The sequence below is a fragment of the Jaculus jaculus genome, chromosome 10 (genome assembly GCF_020740685.1).
Source record: "Jaculus jaculus isolate mJacJac1 chromosome 10, mJacJac1.mat.Y.cur, whole genome shotgun sequence".
Classification (NCBI taxonomy): Eukaryota; Metazoa; Chordata; class Mammalia; order Rodentia; family Dipodidae; genus Jaculus; species Jaculus jaculus.
Window position 1 is genome coordinate 12,032,115 of NC_059111.1, and position 12,212 is coordinate 12,044,326.

The 12,212-nt window shown below is 44.0% G+C and overlaps 1 protein-coding gene across 3 annotated transcripts in view; it reads right to left on the reverse strand.

Annotated features, from left to right (window-relative positions):
* The window catches only part of Spg21 (SPG21 abhydrolase domain containing, maspardin), a 34,095-nt gene that overhangs the window by 8,509 nt on the left and 13,374 nt on the right, over positions 1-12,212 (reverse strand). For all 3 annotated transcript variants that reach the window (XM_045161072.1, XM_045161073.1, XM_045161074.1), the window contains exons 4-5: positions 8,268-8,348; positions 4,726-4,871 (exon numbers count right to left, since the gene is read on the reverse strand). In XM_045161072.1, coding sequence (XP_045017007.1) covers positions 4,726-4,871; positions 8,268-8,348 — 227 coding nt within the window. The remainder of the gene's footprint in view (positions 1-4,725; positions 4,872-8,267; positions 8,349-12,212) is intronic.

Consider the following 12,212-nt stretch of genomic DNA (forward strand, 5'->3'; position numbering starts at 1 on the left):
GTTTACTCAGTGTATGGGTAGGGTAAGTGTCTCTGGTCATGTATCTTCTGACCATTTTTACAATAACTCTTCAACTGTAGTTACAGGCATAACATAAAAACTTTTTAGTTCTTCCCCGGTTTCCTTTGTCGTCTTCCTGTTCACACTCAAGGTAATTTTGCTACTCAAGGTTGGTGGTTTGTTTCAGCCAATCTTAGGGGGCGTGCAAACATCTTAAAAACAAAAAAAAAAGCTGTCTGACCTGAACAATGTAGTTCACAACTTTCATAAGGGTGCAAATAAAAAGCTTAAAGGTGAGGTCTGTGAACTAAAATTGTTCCACTTTGTAGAAAATGTAATTCAGCATGGTGGCGCTATGTCTTTAATGCTAGGTCAGCCTGGGCTAGAGTGAGACCCGACCTCAAAAAAAAAAAAGGTCAGCTGGGCGTGGTGGTGCACGCCTTTAATCCCAGCACTCGGGAGGCAGAGGTAGGAGGATCACCGTGAGTTCGAGGCCACCCTGAGACTACATAGTTAATTCCAGGTCAGCCTGGGCCAGAGTGAGACCCTATCTCAAAAAACTTAAAAAAAAAAAAAAATTACCAGACTATAAAAATAGTTGGATCTGACCTTTTTTTTTTTTTGTGTTGTGCACCTTACGTCTATATAAAATCCCTAAGGAAGCTAGGTCAGGAGGGTGCATACCTGTAACCCACCACTTGGGAAGTGAAGCCCAAAGAGTACAAAAAAATTAATGTTTTGATTAAAAATTGTAAAATGTAAGGTAAGAAGCAAGGCAGGGAGGAATAAGTAGGCAGGGGAGAGGGAAATGTAATAAAAGATAGGATGAAACCAGAGTTTTCAGCATGTTACAGAAGGTTTGGGAAGATGAGTTGTATAAAAGGAAACGTGATCAGGTCAGACACAGCGTGGCTAGGCAGCCAACCTTGAAGCAGGGCACACTACCTGTCACAGGGTAAGGTAAGTGGCAGCTGGCTGGTTCTCTTTGGATGTGTTTCCTTTTACATCAAACTCCTCCCCTACAGACAGAATCTCTTCTGATGATTTTTTCCCCCCTCTAGCTTGACAAAATACTATCCTCCCAAGGCAGACATGGAGACTGAATATGCTGTCAGGTGACAGACTGCCCAAAGAGGAGGCACACTGGCTCCATCTAGTGGACAGATCCAAATGGATCCCCAGCCGCTAATGCAACTGTTCCCAGATAGCATGGGTTTGGAATCCAACAGATACAGGAATGCCTATTTGTAGTACTGCTGGATATGCACTCTACTGGGCTTGTGGAAGGGGGTGCCTGAACAAGCCTCAAGACTTAGGACCACAACGAATGAAGATGCAGCCCACTTCCTCGAGAGGTTACATGAGGCAAATAGGAGATGTATCAGTGCTGACCCTGAGGTGCCAGAAAACATCACAATGGTGAGCATGACTCTCTTCTTTTATGCTGGGATGACAGGTGTGTACTACAAGTGGCATGACATTTAAAGACAGAATGAGAAAGAACGCTATGAAGGATCAAGGGAGCCTCTGGTACTAACCAATCCCAGTAGGCCGATACAATAATGTGTTTAATCACAGACAGCAACTGCAGAAGGAGAATGTGATATGCAATGCCTCCTTGCTGGTGCATTAGACTGTGGAATAAAAGGTCCCTCAAAACAATGGTCAGACACCCCACTATAAGAAGGAACAGTGGAGTAAGATTGCTCTGGCCGGGTGTGCTGGCAGAGGTAGGAGTGTGGTTGTGAGTTTGAGGCCACCCTGAGACCCTACCTCTAAAAACACAAACAAAAAGATGGCTCTCATTAGAAGAGATGAGTAGAGGAAAAGGGAAGAAGCCTAGGGATTCACGGATGGCAGGAAGGATAAAAGGAAAGAGGCCTAGTGGATTTAAGACAACCACTATACATTCCCCACAGAAGCTCTGGGTAAAAGTGACAGTGGGAAACAAGTTGATTTTCTAATGGATATGGGTACAATTTATTCAAAAAGAAATACTAAATTGGCATAGAAGCTTAAAAGACTATTCCTGTGAAAGGAGTCTTGGAGAGCTCACCCTAAAGCAGTTTCTTATGTTTTTCTTTGGTTTTTCGAGGTAAGGTCTCATTCTAGCCCATGCTGACCCGGTATTCACTCCATATTCTCAGGGTGGCCTAGAACTCACAGCAATCCTCCTACCTTCCGAATGCTGGGATTAAAAATATGCACCACCACTCCCAGCTAGCAGTTTCTTATGTACACCAGAGTGCCCAATTCCTTTTTAGGGATGAGACTTCCTGTCTACATCTAATACTCAAGTGACCTTTTCACCAGGGCAACTCAATGTGAAGGTCAAGCCTGACCAGGTCTGGAACCTGCACCTGTTTCTCTCTTCAAGTCCAAGGAACAACCAGAGAAACAACTCCCTCCCGACAGGTAACACCCTCCATGTGGGCACATGGGGCTCCTGGCAAGACAGGATGTCCCCTACTGGGAACAAACTGCCTGAAAAGAAAAGCAAGGGTTCCTGTCAAAACACTACCCCTTGAGCTGGGTGTGATGGTGCATGCCTTTAATCCCAGCACTCAGGAGGACTGCTGTGAGTTTGAGGCCAGCCTGGGCTAGAGTGAGACACTACCTGGAAAAACTAAAAAACCCAAAACAATCTCCTCGAACAGGGAGGCAGCCCCTTCATAAAATGCTTTTGCTCTCACTGTAGTCCAGGTTGATGTGGAACTCATGGCAGCTCTCCTAGTTCACTCCAGTGCTGGGATTGTAGGCATGAGCCATCATGCCCAGCTAGCTTCCATTTAAAAAAGTCTTACTTGCACATGTGGGCATGCCTGAGTCTCTTGCTGATGCAAACAAATGCCCATCTACCTCAAGTGAAAACAGGCTATACAAGGAAGTACCTTTAATCACTGGGTTATCTCCTCAGTCCCTAAAAAAAGTTTAATATAGGACTTATTAGATCTTTTGCCAGTTTCCATGCACCTGCAGACACTGCAAGCCTTAAGTTTGCCCAGCTAGGTCAAATAATCCAATGAGTGCAATAGTGGCCACGTCTGTTACAGGAGAACCAACCACTCTCATAGGACTGGGTGCCTGATACTGAAAACCTGACCAAAACCCTACGTCAGGGGGGTGGGGGAGGTAGGTCATGAGCCCAAGGAGTGTAACATCTGCTCTTGTCTGGATAAATGCATATACCATGTTCACCAAACTGCCCTGGAAGCACTTTCATACCCATATATTAATGCTACTCTCACTTTTTTCAGATGGTGGTGACCACTGGGATGACTCAAAAGGCACTACAGTACTGAGAGGAAGTAACAGAGGAGTGTTAGTCACTGAAACATCCCTATCATACCTTCCAAGGTTCAGGGGCCCTTGCCGAAGAGGTGTGGAAAGAATGTAAGGGCAGGACTGCTTACAATGCACACTAGACACAAAATGGCCTGGACATCCATGACTGCAGTGCCTGGTACTACCTTCACAAGACCTACATAATAGGGGGCAAAGATGATGTCAGAGGAGCAGGAAAGGGGATATGATGGAGGGTGGAATTATCATGCTTTTTTGTCTATAATTCTGGAAGTTGTCAATTAAAAACAAACAAACTTTGCTTGGTATGTGCTAAAAAGCAGAAGGGAAAGATGTCCTGACTGGAAAGTCGGTTTCACTCAAAACTCCAAGCCCCAGGAAGTCAGATCTTAGTTTCTGTAGACACTTTTCCTGGTAAAGACAATCCAAGTGACAGTGTCTAAAATACTGCACATTACTTGGAAATTATACTCCTTTTGGAGGACTAAGAAAGTGAATTGCACTTGAAAGGAAACCACCTTAATTTGTCTGATAAGGCCCTGCCATCGTTACCTTTTGACATGGCAACACAACAGGGCCATCTACAAAGCACATGCTCAAAAGCTGCACAACTGAGCTACCAAAAGACGATGGGGCAGGCCCTCTCGATCGCTCCCGTTGTGGGAGAAGAAATCACTGACCTATTAAATGGTGAGCTGGTATGTCAGAACACTGGTGGTGACACTTTTACCCAACTTTGCCTCCAGTAGGGCTGCCACACCACTGCCTTGCCATTTCCACCTGTGACAAGCATGCAGCAAAGTGAACTAGACCAACTAAGAAAGAACCAATCCTGTCAAACCAGATCTACCACACACAAGAGAGGACGGTCAGATGCCTGGACTGTCACCCCAGAAGATAACATCAAAAACTGGTAATATTTCTCCTTTCCCTTTGGCTAGCAGTATGTTTAAACATGCATAAGAAAGCTTATGTGACCCTCAGAATGATCAAGTCTTACTAGGCTAAGCCAAGCATAGTGGCCCACACCTTTAATCCCAGCCCTAGGGAGGCTGAGGTAGGAGGATCGCTCTGAGTTACAGGCCACCCTGAGACGACATAGTGAATTCCAGCAAGCGCCCATTCTCTCCCTCCCTCTCTCTCTGCTTGCAAATAAATATATTTAAAATAAAAAATATAGAATATGATGGAAAATTGGGAAAAGCTAAATGAAACTGTCATTAAACATATAGAACTGTTTCACACAAAAGGGACAAGCAGAATACAATGTCAGCCATTGTCAGACACACCCAAGAGAAACACTGAAAGTGTATGAAAAGCAGACATGGCTAATGGAAAGTTTCTCCAATTCTCTGGTACCTTCTCTCCTCCTTGCATTAAACCCCCCCCAAATCCAGCATTTTCAAATGTGCAAGCTCTTACCTGTTTGCAGTCCACGTTTGGTTGAAGATGGAGGTGTCACTGAAGGCATTGCAGAGGATGAGGGAGTGCACTCTGGGAGATTTGTGAGTGTACTCAGCAAATTTCTGAGCCAAAAAGCCTCCCAAAGAAGCCCCAAACAGATGGACCTAATTACAAACACAAAGGTTGACCTTGAGTAAAGTTGAAGCACTTGGCTGCAATGCCTAATGGCCCAGGTTCGATTCCCCAGTACCCACATGAAATGGGATGCATAAAATGGTACATGCATCTGGAGTGAGTTTGTGGTGGTAGGGGCCCAGGCACATTCATTCTCTTTTCACTTTTGCTCCTTAAAATAAAATAAACGAGGCTGGAGAGATGGCTTAGTGGTTAAGGCATTTGCTTGCAAAGCCAAAGGACCTTGGTTCGATTCCCCAGGACCCACATAAGGCACATGCGTCTGGAGTTCATTTGCAGTGGCTGGAGGCCCTGGAGCACCCATTCTCCTTCTCTCTCTCGCTATCTCAAATGAATAATAATTAAAAAAAGCTGGACATGGTGATGCATACCTTTAATCCCAGTACTCAGGAGGTGGATTGCCATGAGTTAGAGGCCACCCTGAGACTACATACTGAATTCCAGGTCAGCCTGGACTAGAATGAAACTCTACCTCAACAAACCAAAAAAAAAGTGAAATAAATAAAAATTTTAAAATATCATTTTTAGCCGAGCGTGGTGGCGCACACCTTGAATCCCAGCACGCAGAGGAGTCAGAGGTAGGAGGATTGCCTTGAATTCAAGGCTACCCTGAGACTACATAGTGAGTTCCAGGTCAGCCTGGATTAGTGCAAGACCTTACCTTGAAAAAACAAACAAAAAATTATTATTACCCAGGTGTGGTGGTACATGCCTTTAATTCTCAGCGCTTGGGAGGCAATAAGAGAACTGAGGTGAGTTCCAGGCCAGCCTCAGCTACAGCAAGATCTTACCTTGAGAAACCGAAAAAACCAAAAAATAAAATTTAAAATGAAGCTAGATTTGGAGAGATGCCTTAGTGGCTAAGGTGCTTGTCTGCAAAGCCTACAGGTCCAAGTTGCTCAGTACTCAAAAACAGATGCACAAAGTGACACAGGCATCTGGAGGCCTTCATGTGCCTCTTCTCTCTCCTCAAATATATATTTTTAATTATTTACTTGCAAGCAGAGAGAGAGAGAGAAAAATGGGCACACCAGGACCTCCAGCCACTGCAAACGAACTCCAGATGACTGTGCCCTCTTGTGCATTTGGCTTACATGGGTACTGGGGAATTGAACCTGGGTCCTTTGGCTTTGCAGGCAAGCACCTTAACCACTAAGCCATATCTTCAGCCCTACCTTTGTTGTGTTTTTTAATGAATCCACAAGCCAGGCACAACAGTGTGTATCTACAATCTCAGTAGCTGAGAGGATAAGGTGGAAAGATTTAAGAGTTGGAGCCAGCCTGGGCTACACAGTGGGACCCTGTCCCAAAATAGAAGGGCACTGTCTACTAAGAAACTACTTATAGTTGAGAGACCTGTGAGCGGGCTGGGGAGATGGCTCAGTGGTTAAAGGTGTTCACTTGCACAGCCTGCCAGCCTGGGTTCCCCAGTACCCACGTAACCAGATACACAAAATGGCTTATGCATCTCAAGTTCACTTATGGTGTCAAGTGGCCCCTGCATGCCTATTCTCCTCCCCCATTTCTGCTCATAAATAAGTATATATATATAAAAAAAAGAACTATGGAGGACTGGATGTAGCTCAGTGGCAGAGTCATTGTTTGGCATGTGTGATTTCCTGGGTTCAATCCCTAGCACCATCAAAACAGCTGGCCTGACGTGGTGCATGCCTTTAATCCCAACACTTGGGAGGCAGAGATAGGTGGCTCGCTGAGTTCCAGGTCAACCTGGGCTAGAATGAGACCATACTTTAAAAAAAAAAAAAAAAAAAAAAAAATCATACTTTATGAGGTTTGAAGCCAGTCTAAGGAACATGAGATGCTGCCTGAAAACAAAAATCAAATGCCCTGGGGCTGGAGAGATAGCTTAGCGGTTAAGACACTTGCCTGCAAAGACAAAGGATCCTGGTTCCATTCTCCAGGACCCACGTAATCCAGATGCATAAGGGGTACATGCATCTGGAGTTTGTTTGCAGTGACTAGAGGCCCTGGCATGCCCATTCTCTCTCTCTCAAATAAAATATATTTAAAAAATCAAATGCCATGAAAGTCAAAACAACAATAAAAAATAAAAATAAAAAAATTTCAGATTCTGGACTTTGACATCAGGGATGTGAGAGCGATCTGGCTGCAACATCTGTCACCCCAGTGTTCACCAGGTATGTGACATGGATAAAGGATATGCAAATATCCCTAAATCTGAAACAGTCACCTCAAGCATTTCAGAGAAGGGCTACTCAATCCATACTGACCTATGCTGTGATACGAAAGAACCTAAGAAATATAACACTAACTGAAAAGAGCCAGCCATGAAGGACCACATCTCATATGGACATATTTAGGTAAAGTATCCAGAAAAAAAAAACAAATTCATAGAGACCAAAAGGTTAGGTGCAGAGCTAGGAGACAAGAATCATTAGTATGCAAATATCTGGGAATTGACAACACTGAACTGTGCACTTTAAAATAGTGAGTTGTGGGCTGGAGAGATGGCTTAGCGGTTAAGCGCTTGCCTGTGAAGCCTAAGGAACCCGGTTCGAGGCTTGGTTCCCCAGGTCCCACGCTAGCCAGATGCACAAGGGGGCGCACGCGTCTGGAGTTCATTTGCAGAGGCTGGAAACCCTGGCGCGCCCATTCTCTCTCTTTCCCTCTATCTGTGTCTGTCGCTCTCAAATAAATTAAAAAAAAAAAAAATTTTAAAATAGTGAGTTGTGGGCTTGAGAGATGGTTTAGCAGTTAAGGCACTTGCTTGTGAAGCCAAAGGACCCAGGTTTGATTCCCCAGGACCCACATTAGCCAGATGCAGAAGGGGCGCATGTGTCTGGAGTTGATTTGCAGTGGCTGGAGGCCCTGGTGCGCCCATTCTGTTCTCTCTCTGCTTGCAATAAAATAAAATTAAAAATAAAACTCGAGCCATGCCTTTAATCCCAGCACTTGGAAGGCACAGGTAGGAGGAGTACAGTGAGTTTGAGGCCACCCAGAGACTCCATAGTGAATTCCAGGCCAGTCTGGGCTAGAGTGGGATCTACCTTGAAAAACCAAAACCAAAAATAATAGTGAGTTGTGGGATGGAAGAATGGCTTACAGGTTAAGGTGTTTGCCTGCAAAGCCAAAGGACCCAGGTTTAATTCCCCAGGACCCACGTTAGCCAGATGCACAAAGGGCTGCATATTCTGGAGTTCATTTGCAGTGGCTGGAGGCCCTGATGCACTCATATTCTCTCTCTCTCACACACACACAAGTAAACAAATTATTTAAAAAGTAGTTGTATGGCATATGAACCACATCACAATACAGCTATTGTTAAATACAAGACAAGCATTCCATTAAAGTTACATGAAAGTAGTTAGTTTCAAGTTACTCACTTTATCCAACTGTAAGTGGTCTAAAAGTTTTCTGAATCCGTCACAGAATTCAAGGTGGTCCCAATAAACTGGATACTGCAACTAAAATAAATTTTATTCCTATTACAATCTGAAAAGTAAAAATCTAACTCATACCTAAACAATTTAGGAATCACATAATACCATTTTTTAGTCATGCTTATTCAAGATGTGAAAATAAGACCTTTTCTTCTAAACTTTGTAATTCACGTTTTAGCTAACAGACTAAAAAAATATTTTTTTTTCCCAAGGTACGGTCTCGCCCAGGCTGACCTGGAATTCACTATGTAGTCTCAGGGTGGCCTCAAACTTACAGCATCCTCCTACCTCTGCCTCCCTCCCAAATGCTGGGATTAAAGGTGTGCACCAACCACCACACCCAGCTAGATGAAACTTTTTAAAAACTTTTTATTTACAGAAAGAATGTTTTTGCAGCAACTAGACGCTCTGGTGTACCCAAAGTCCAGATGCATGCATCACTTTGTGCATCTGGCTTTATGTGGGTACTGGGAAGTCAAACCCAGGTCATCTATGGTGTTAAGCTTTGCAACTGCTAAGCCATCTCTCCAGCCTGAGACCAAATTTTATTTATTTATTTATTTGACCGGGGGTGAGGGAGGGAAGGAGTGGGGTAGGGGGAGAGAGAGAAAATGGGCACACCAGGGCCTCTAGCCACTGTAAACAAACTTGGATGCATGTGCCCCACCGTGCATCTGGCTACCATGGGTCCTGGGGGATTGAACCTGGGTATTTTGGCTTTACAGGCAAATGCCTTAACCACTAAGCCATCCATCCAGCCCCTGAGACCAAAGTTTTAAAAATATTTTATTTTCCACTGTCACTTCCTCTCAGCACTATGGTGACTTTTGAGTCATCCCAGTGGTCACCACCATCTGAAAAGAGAAGCTTCTGAAACCAAAAGTGAAAGTAGCATTAATATATAGGTATAAACATTATGAAAAGCGCTAGCCAGGCGTGGTGGTGCATGCCTTAATCCCAGCACTCGGTAGGCAGAGGTAGAAGGATCACTGAGAGTTTGAGGCCACCCTGAGACTACATAGTGAATTCCAGGTCAGCCTGAGCTAGAGTGGGACCCTACCTAGAAAAAACAAAAAAAGAAAAGTGCTTACAGCAATCATTACTCTCTACTCCCCTAGGGCTCATGACCTCCTCTGTCATGGGCTTGTTTTCGAGGTAGGGCCTCACTGACCTGGAATTCACTATGTAGTCTCAGGGTGGCCTTCAACTCATGGTGATCCTCCTACCTCTGCCTCCCAAGTGCTGGAACCAAATGCATGTGCCATCCTGCCCACTAGGCTGACTATCTTAAGGCTTTCAATATCTACTGCCCTGAACCATCACTGATGACTTCTCTCTCCCATATGGGTTGGATTTCCAGCTTTCTGTCAGCTAGTCCACAGGGAGGTTTTCAGCTCTACTTCAGCTTGATTTCCCAGCCCAAGCATCTGGAGTCTTCAGCAATAAGAGCTTACCATCTAGGTGGGGGTGGGGATGCCCACCTTCAATCCCAGCACTTGGGATGCAGAGATAGGAGGATCACTGTAAGTTCAAGGCCACCCTGAAACTACATAGTAAATTCTAGGTCAACCTGGGCTACTGAAACCCTATCTTGAAAAACAAACAAACAAAATCTTACCATCTAGTTCTGGTGGTAAACCAAGAGCCTATAATGTTTTGGGGGCATCAGGGACCTCCCTGGCCAACAACTCACTGGAAGATATTTGGTAATTTTTTGTGAGAGCCTACCTCAATAAAAACCAAAATAAAAACAATTAATGGATAATATATATATATATAAATATATATGTTTTTATTTGCCGGTTGTGGTGGCACATGCCTTTAATCCCAGCCCTTGGAAGGTAGAGGTAGGAGGATTGCTATGAGTTTGAGGCCACCCTGAGACTATGTAGTGAATTCTAGGTCAGCCTGAGCTAGAGTGAGATCCTACCTTGAAAAGCCAATAAAAATTTGTAAGCACAGAGAGAGAATGGTCACATCACACCAGGGCCACCACAAATGAACTCCAGATGCATGCACCACTTGTGCACATGGCTTATGTGGGTACTAGGGAATCGAACCCAGATTGTTAGGCTCTGCTGGCACCTTACCACTAAGCCCTCCCCAGCCCGAGACCAATTTTTTTTTTTTTTTTCATTTTTCAAGGTAGGGTCTCAGTCTGGCCCAAGCTGACCTGGAATTAACTTTGTAGTCTCAGGGTAGCCTTAAACTCATGGCAATCCTATCTCTGCCTTCCGAGTGCTGGGATTAAAGGCGTGCGCCACCACGCCCGGCCTGAGACCTAATTTTTTTTTGTTTTGTTTTTTAGGTGTAGCTTTTATTGGTTTACTAAACTATACATTTTATTTATTTTTAGTTATCTATACACTGTGTATACAGCCCTGTTGATACCTTCGTTAGCCTCCTCGCTGACTCCCCCCATAGGGACCCTCCTCGTTGGGGAATGTGGGTCATGCACTGTGGGGTTAGCCATCAGTTATGGGGAAGAGGCAATGTCTCTGTGCATAACGTCCCAACATGTGGCTCTAACAATCTTTCCAACCCCCCTTCCGTGAATTTCCCTGAATCATGTTGGGCTCATTTTAGGCTGAGACCAAAATTTTTAAAGATTAAAATGTGTGTGCTGGAGAGATGGCTTAGTGGTTAAGCACTTGCCTGTGAAGCCTAAGGACCCTGGTTCGAGGCTCGATTCCCTAGGACCCATGTAAGCCAGATGCACAAGGGGGCGCACGTGTCTGGAGTTTGTTTGCAGTGGCTGGAGACCCTGGGGTGCCTATTCTCTCTATCTGCCTCTCTCTCTCTCTATCCGCCTCTCTCTCTGTTGCTCTCAAATAAATGAAAACAAACAGCAAAAAAAAATTTTAAACTTTAAAAAAATAAAAATTAAAATGTGTGCTGAGGGCTGGAGAGATGGCTTAGCAGTTAGGGTGTTTGCCTGCAAAGCCAAAGGATCTAAGTTCAATTTCCCAGAACCCACGTAATCCATGCATCTGGAGTTCATCTGCAGTGGTTGAAGGCCCTGGTGCATCCATTCTCTCTCTCAAAAATAAACTCAAAAAAATTTTTTTGTTAAAGTATGCCGAGTGTGATGGCTCAGGCTTATAATCTCAAGCCCTCAGGAGGCTGAGGCAGGAGGATCAATTTGAGTTTGAGGCCAGCTTAAAGCTACATGCTCAGCCTTGGTTAGAGAGAGATCCTGCTACAAAATAAATAAATAAATAAAAACTTAAAAAGGCAAGAGGCTGGGAAGATGGCTCAGCAGTTAAAGGTACTTGCTTACAAAACCTGCTTGTGCAGGTTCAATTCTCAAGCCACCCATGTAAGCTAGACATAAAAAGTGGTGTCTAGTGTCCATATCAGCAGCCGTGGCATACCCATACATGTACATACAGGCAAGTAATTTTTTTATGCATCTCCTTGTGTGTCTGGCATAGATGGAATCTGGAGAGTTGAACATGGATCCTTAGACTTCACAGGCAAGTGCGTTAACTGCTAGGCCATCTCTCCAGCCCCTAAGTAGACTATTTTAACATTAATATCCTATGACATTGTACTACAACTTTGCAAAATGTTACCATTGGGAAAAACTGGGCAAACTGTAAAATTTCTCTGCATTTAAACATTTTTATATCTTCATTCTATCTCCCTTCTCTGCTGAGGATTGAGGGCTGGGGAGATGGCTCAGCAGTTAAAAGGTATTTGCTTGCAAAAAAAGACCCTGATGGCACATGCTCATATGCACACATAAACAAAACTATTTGTTTTTTTTAAATCCAAAGGCTGGCATTGTCCAGAATAAAATCTAACAGGTTCATTTATAATTATAATATAAATTATAATTTCTAATAAATTGTTAGAAAGTTGAACTGCTGAAATGTGTTCACTAAA